Genomic DNA, 6,306 nt, shown 5'->3' with positions numbered 1-6,306 from the left:
AGAACCTGTTTTTTTGGAAAGTATTCATACACAAATATGGCATCATTATGCAACTTAAAAAAACATAATCTTTTTAAAGGTATTTGTTCAAAATACTGTTTAAAACATATTGTAAACAAGGTGCTTTAAACAATCATTTATTTTAAATGCAACCCTAGGTGCACAACGGTCAGGGTTGTAACCAGATATCTGGTTTACATATTACCAAGCACTGAACAACAATGTCTGCCCTTTCCATGCAAAAGTTGATTTAGATCTGGACTTCCATAAGTTTTTTTTTCTGCTGTGACACCGTTTGCTCTTTACGGCAGCTATACTAATGTCAAGCTAGCTAATTGGAAAATGTTTCTTAAATAGCGATAGCTTCCAGCGAAATCAAAGTTCTTGATGAACAAGTTATATTGTCATAGCAAGGTTTTTGTGTATGTCGCTTATTGGCTAATAGTAAGCAGCACGATGGACTTGAGAAGGCACAAAATAGTCACAGAAGATCACGAAGCACGATAATTTGTTTTACTGGTTCGTTTGCGACCCAAAATTAAATCTTTTGCGCGACATTCTTCAAGATCCACTGCCATAAAAACTTAAGCGAAAGAGAAAGAATAGTTCTTAGCAATGGAATCAACGAATTAATGCTTTTGAAACTGGCCTAATTGGAAACTGTCCAGCGTTCATCGACTTAGTTCGTCAGGTTCGTGGTGAAAGGCATAATCTAATGTCCTCAACTGGAGACGTGGTTTTAAAGTTCTTGAGCTCCAATGGCGGTTTTGGCGTTCCCTCGGTCGGATTGAAAGTGTATTTACTCAATATGGTGCAAAAGGCTATTTTTATTACCAACATAGCAAACTTCGAACCGAGACACTTCCGGGGGCCGACTCCGAAGGGTTGATAAATCGATGAGTTGAAATCTTGTTCGTCGGCCATTCTCTCCGGCTTGAAAGACATAGGTTCGTCCCACAGGTCTGGATCCCGACATAGCGCTCCAATTGGCGCATTCGCCATTACTCTCCTAGGTATTTTCAGACCGTTCACAGTGACATCATTCGACGGGCATCTTAAGATTCTTGAAATCGGACTGTAGAGCCGCAAAGACTCCTTGATGCACAAGTCAAGATATTTCAAACCATTCACTTCAAAAAAGTCAATGCCGCTGTCTCCACACTTGGAGTAGGCCTCATCAATCTCAGCTTGAAGTTTACATTGCACGTGACCGTGAAAAGCTAAATTGTAGGCCAAATATGCCATTGCAATACCGGTTGTTTCGTACCCAGCAAGAAGCATAGATACCGCATTTGCTACAATCTCGGGGTCCGTCAACCCCTGAAGGTGACCTTTGTGATTGACGATATTCCGCATTCTGATCATAGATTCCATGATATCAAAGCGATCATGTGGCACGTCTTTTCGATCATCAATCAACCGCCGGCACAACTTTGTGAAATATGTAACTTCCTGACTAGGCACATTGCTTCCGAGAAATCTACCAAGGCTGGGGAATGACATTTTCAGGAAAATTTGCAGCTTTCGTGCGAATGTGGCATGAAAAAACATTTTCGCGTGCTTGGATATACTTGCCTCCGGTTTTGTATCGTCCTGTGAGTTTACATCATAGCTGAACACTGCAGTAGTCGAGACTTCGAGCGGTAAAGGTCCTGCGCGTCTGGCTGTTTCTATCTATATACGAAGTTCACTCTTACGTTAATCAAAGCTGTATTCTTCACAAGTATCAGAGTACGAATGGAACACGAGGTCCCATGAAACTAGTCATGCATGTTAGCGTACACACACACGCTTGCGCGTTGGCATGTATCTACTAGCTACCACTGCATCTCCCCCAAAGCGTGTGGAGAGCATATTAAATTTCAACAAAACAAATCACTTCCTACAACATGCAGAAAGGGCGAACTTAGCCTAACTAATACAGTGGGGGTAGACTGCCCCATGTATTCAACAGGTCCGGGGATTATTCTGCCCCTTGAATGGATCCTGTCTCCTAAGAAACAGTTAAGTTAGCATTCTTCAATGAGTCTCTGAGGTCGTCTGCGAAGTCTCGAAGATCTGCGCGGGTTTGCATCAGGAACGTTAGTTGAAGATTGAGGTTGTTGAAGAGGTTTCGGTAGAGTCACCCGAAGAGGTGTTTCGGTGTCTTCAATCGGATCTAATGAGTTATCGATGTCATCTGGCAAGTGGTCTTCAGAGTTTCCAGGTGAATGATAATTTCGAAGGTGTCTTCTATTGCGTCTCATTTTTCCTTGGTCGGTTTCTACGACGATTGATCTTGGAGCGTCATGCATTTCTTTCACTGTTGCTCGCTTTCGGCAGTCGGGAATGTATACATTATCGCCAACTTCAAAGCTGTCGCTTTCGACCACGCGATGTCGTTTGTTGTAGTCTTTGGACATCTTCTTCCTATATTCTCTCTCCTTCCTTTGAAGAGTAGATTTGTCGATCGTCTCAGGAAGCAAACGATCTGGGTGGCACGGAACAAGTGTTTTTAGGCGGCGTCCCATGCTCAGCTGCGCTGGAGAAAATCCATTATGCAGCGGAGTATTTCGGTAATTCATCAGAGCGAGGAGGAAGTCGTCGCTCTTTGCCATCAGCCCCTGAAGGGAGGATACCGTTTTTTCAGCTAACCCGTTACTTTGAGGAAATCGAGGCGACGAGGTAATGTGGCTGAAGTTCCAGGCTTTACAGAATTGCTGGAACTCTTTCGAAACGTACAGCGGAGCGTTGTCGGTCATCAGCACATCACAAATACCTCTACGGCTGAAAACTTTCTTGAATTCTGTTATAGTCTGTGCAGAATTGATGTTGTGGTTAACACGGGAGACTTCAATATCCCTTGAATAGTAATCCACAACAAGCATATAGTAATTGTTTCCAAATTTGAAAAAGTCAGATGCTATGCGAGACCATGGTCTTTCCGGAAAGTCAGTCGAGATCATTGGTTCTACGCGATCACGTCGTTGTTCTAAGCAGCGATCGCAGTTTCTCACGATTCTCTCAATGTCAGTTGAGGATCCGGGCCACCAACAAGTTTGCGAGGCAAGCTGTCTCGTTTTGGTCACGCCTAAGTGACCGTCATGAAGGTGCGTCAATGCATCTTCTCTCAAAGTTTGGGGAATTACGAGTCTATCTCCCTTGAGTAATACGTCATCGTGTACTGTCAGTACACCGCGTTCGTTCCAGTATGGGCGTACTGGACCATACAATGTCTTTTTCGTTTTGGGCCAACCATTGCGGATGTAGCCCATAACAGTTGACAAGGTCGCGTCTTTTCGAGTCTCGTCTCGAATTTGATCTAGTCTGTCATTGGTCGGAGCCAAGTCTGTGAACAGTCTATTGATGTGATATTCAGTCTGTTCGCGCAGGTCGTCAGCATCAGCGAAGTCTGGCAGCGGACTACGACTAAGAGCATCTGCGGAATACATTAGTTTCCCAGGAGTATGACTGATTTTGAAGTCATATTTCATTAGTCGCATACGGAATCTTTGGATCCGAAGCGGAAGCTCGTCCAATGATTTTGTGGAGAGGAGCGGAACCAGAGGCTTATGGTCAGTTTCTACTCGAAACTATTTCATACCTAGTAACAGATCTCTCCAACGTTCAATAGCCCATGTAGTTGCCAATGCCTCCTTTTCGATTTGAGCATAGCGTCGTTCTGTGTCATTCATTGACCTACTGGCATATGCAACGGGTCGAAAAATATCATCATCTTGCTTTTGCATTAACACGGCTCCTAAGCCATAGCTGCTTGCGTCTGCGGAAACTAAGGTTTCTCTATTCGGGTCATACAAGGCCAGGATTACCGTAGAGGTGAGATCAGTTTTCACTTTTTCAAACGCCTCTTTCTGTTTGGGTCCCCAGAGCCATGCATTTTTCTTAGACAGCAGTTCTCTCAAAGGTTGAGTAGTTTCAGCCAAATGGGGAGTGAATTTCATTAACTGATTTGCCATGCCGAGGAATCTTCTCAGTTGGGCTATATCTTGGGGAGGTGGAAAACCGGTGATGGCCGTGACCTTTTTCTGGTCTTTAGTGATACCATCTTGGCTAACGACTTGGCCCAAGTAATCAATCTTAGTTGCATGAAATACACATTTATTAGCATTCAGGGTCACGCCTGATGCTTTCAGCTTGTCAAGGACTGTTGTCAGAGTCTGATTGTAAGTTTCCGGCTGACATGATATGACGATGTCATCGACGTGACATGTCACATGTGGGATTCCAGCTAGTACTTTTCCCATACATTTTTGAAATATTTCTGGCGCAGAACTAATGCCATATGGGAGTCTCTTGTACATAAAACGACCAATGGGAGTAATAAAGGTTGTCAACTTACGGCATTCTGGAGTCAGTTCGATTTGGTGGAATCCACAATTTGCATCCAACTTAGCGAATAGAGATCCTTTCGATATCTGGCCCAAAGAATTTTCGACAGTGGGCATGGGATATAGTTCTCTTTTAACTGCTTCGTTGAGCTTTGATAAATCCACACAAAGTCGTATGTTTCCATCTTTCTTGGCTGCAACCACTATGGGAGCACACCAATCCGTCGGTTCGTCGACCGGTTCTATAATTCCCAAGTCTTTCAGCTTTGCAATCTCTTCAGTCAATTTGCCTATTAACGGTATTGCAACTCTTCTCGGCGTATTCAGGCAAAATGGTTTGGCATCTTTCTTCAGTTTGATAGTGTATTGGTAATCTTTGAGTCGACCAACACCTGTGAATAGATCTGGATATGCCAACATAACGTCATCCTTGTCACGCAATGATATTGTATTACAGTCAGCTTTTGCCGTTGCGTTCAGATGTTCGATCCGAACCTTGCTTGTATTGATAACTCCAAGTTTGTAAACCCCCGGGCATCCAAGAAGTAAATTTGTAGCGTCGCGTACAATGTAGACTTTCTCAGAAAAGGTTTTCTCTTGTGCGGAAATTGTCATTTCCACCACCCCTAGAGTTGTCATGTCACGCCCATCAGCGCTACGAAGTATTGTTCTAGTAGGCTGTAAGGTGCCATACTCTTCTTTGTACATGCGTTCCGGCATCACTGAGACTTCTGCTCCAGTGTCTAGCATCCATGAGAACGTTTCACGTCCGACTCGCATGTCTTTCATGAATCTGAAGTTGTCAACATCTGGAACTGAATTTACAGCACCACAGAAGACTACGTCTGCGTTGTTCTCACGGGAGATTTGTACGGATTGTACTGAGTGAACGGAATCCGGGTCAGCTTCAACAGCACGAACTGATTTCGTGAAGCATTGAGTCGGATAGTGTCCAACTTTCTTGCATTTCGGGCACTTGCTTTTAGCTGCTGGGCAGTACTTCTTCCCAAACTGATGCTTTTCGCCACACCATTTGCATTTATAAGGCTTCTTCGGTGCGTCATGAGCTTGAGGTTTGGGATTCCGTTTTGATACTGCACCAACTGTTAACAAACTCGCTTGCTGGTCAGCGTCCGCCAGTCTGTCTTCTCTCTCCGTCATTATATCAATGACCATTTGCAACGAGAGTTCGTCATGCTTCACGGCATACGTTCTGTCAAGTATGACGGAATCGTTGGTCGATGCTAAGAGTTTGTCTCTAATTAAGTTTTCCCGTTCGTCGTCGCGATAATCGCATTCGCATGCCATTTTGGTCACTTCTTCGACCCAAGAGACAAGTGGCTGGTTTTTCCCTCGATGTAGGCGAGTGATGAAGCGTACTCTATTCCTGACTCTATCGTCACGCTTACGAAGTTGGAAGTGTTCGTCGAACTTCCGCATTATTACATCATAGTGCTCGTCATCCTCAGCTTCTCTAGCTTCAACGCCATCTGCTTCAGCGACGGCAGGCGCGAAGGTGAATCTGTCATATATTGCAAGAGCCTTACTGCCGATGTTGGAAAGTAAAATGTTGCCTTTAACGCGTCCTGGTTTCTCGAAAGATTCGGTGCCCTTGAGGTGAAATTCAAATTCCCTCCTCCATCGGCGCCATTCTTCGAAGTGGTTTGCTCCGGCCGTGAGCGTTAACGGACCAGGCGCTCTACATTTCGCCATTTTACTTAGATCTCAGCGGATTCTTGCTCGATAATAGAATGCTAGCCAGCGCTGCCACCATGCAGTAGTCGAGACTTCGAGCGGTAAAGGTCCTGCGCGTCTGGCTGTTTCTATCTATATACGAAGTTCACTCTTACGTTAATCAAAGCTGTATTCTTCACAAGTATCAGAGTACGAATGGAACACGAGGTCCCATGAAACTAGTCATGCATGTTAGCGTACACACACACGCTTGCGCGTTGGCATGTATCTACTAGCTACCACT

General features: G+C 44.5%; 1 protein-coding gene across 1 annotated transcript; it reads right to left on the bottom strand.

Moving 5' to 3' along the window:
- Positions 1–381: 381 nt before the first annotated feature.
- On the bottom strand, positions 382–6,306 carry LOC145448782 (uncharacterized). Its single transcript, XM_080327233.1, has 3 exons — positions 3,574–6,306; positions 2,127–3,408; positions 382–1,674 (listed from the first exon to the last, which is right to left on the bottom strand). Exons 1-3 carry the CDS (start codon positions 6,039–6,041, stop codon positions 688–690), a joined length of 4,737 nt encoding a protein of 1,578 aa, XP_080183359.1. The 5' UTR covers positions 6,042–6,306; the 3' UTR covers positions 382–687.

This window comes from Botryllus schlosseri, chromosome 10, assembly GCF_051294905.1.
Source record: "Botryllus schlosseri isolate E-star chromosome 10, Bs_hap1, whole genome shotgun sequence".
Classification (NCBI taxonomy): Eukaryota; Metazoa; Chordata; class Ascidiacea; order Stolidobranchia; family Styelidae; genus Botryllus; species Botryllus schlosseri.
This window is presented reverse-complemented; position numbering and strand designations above follow the sequence as displayed.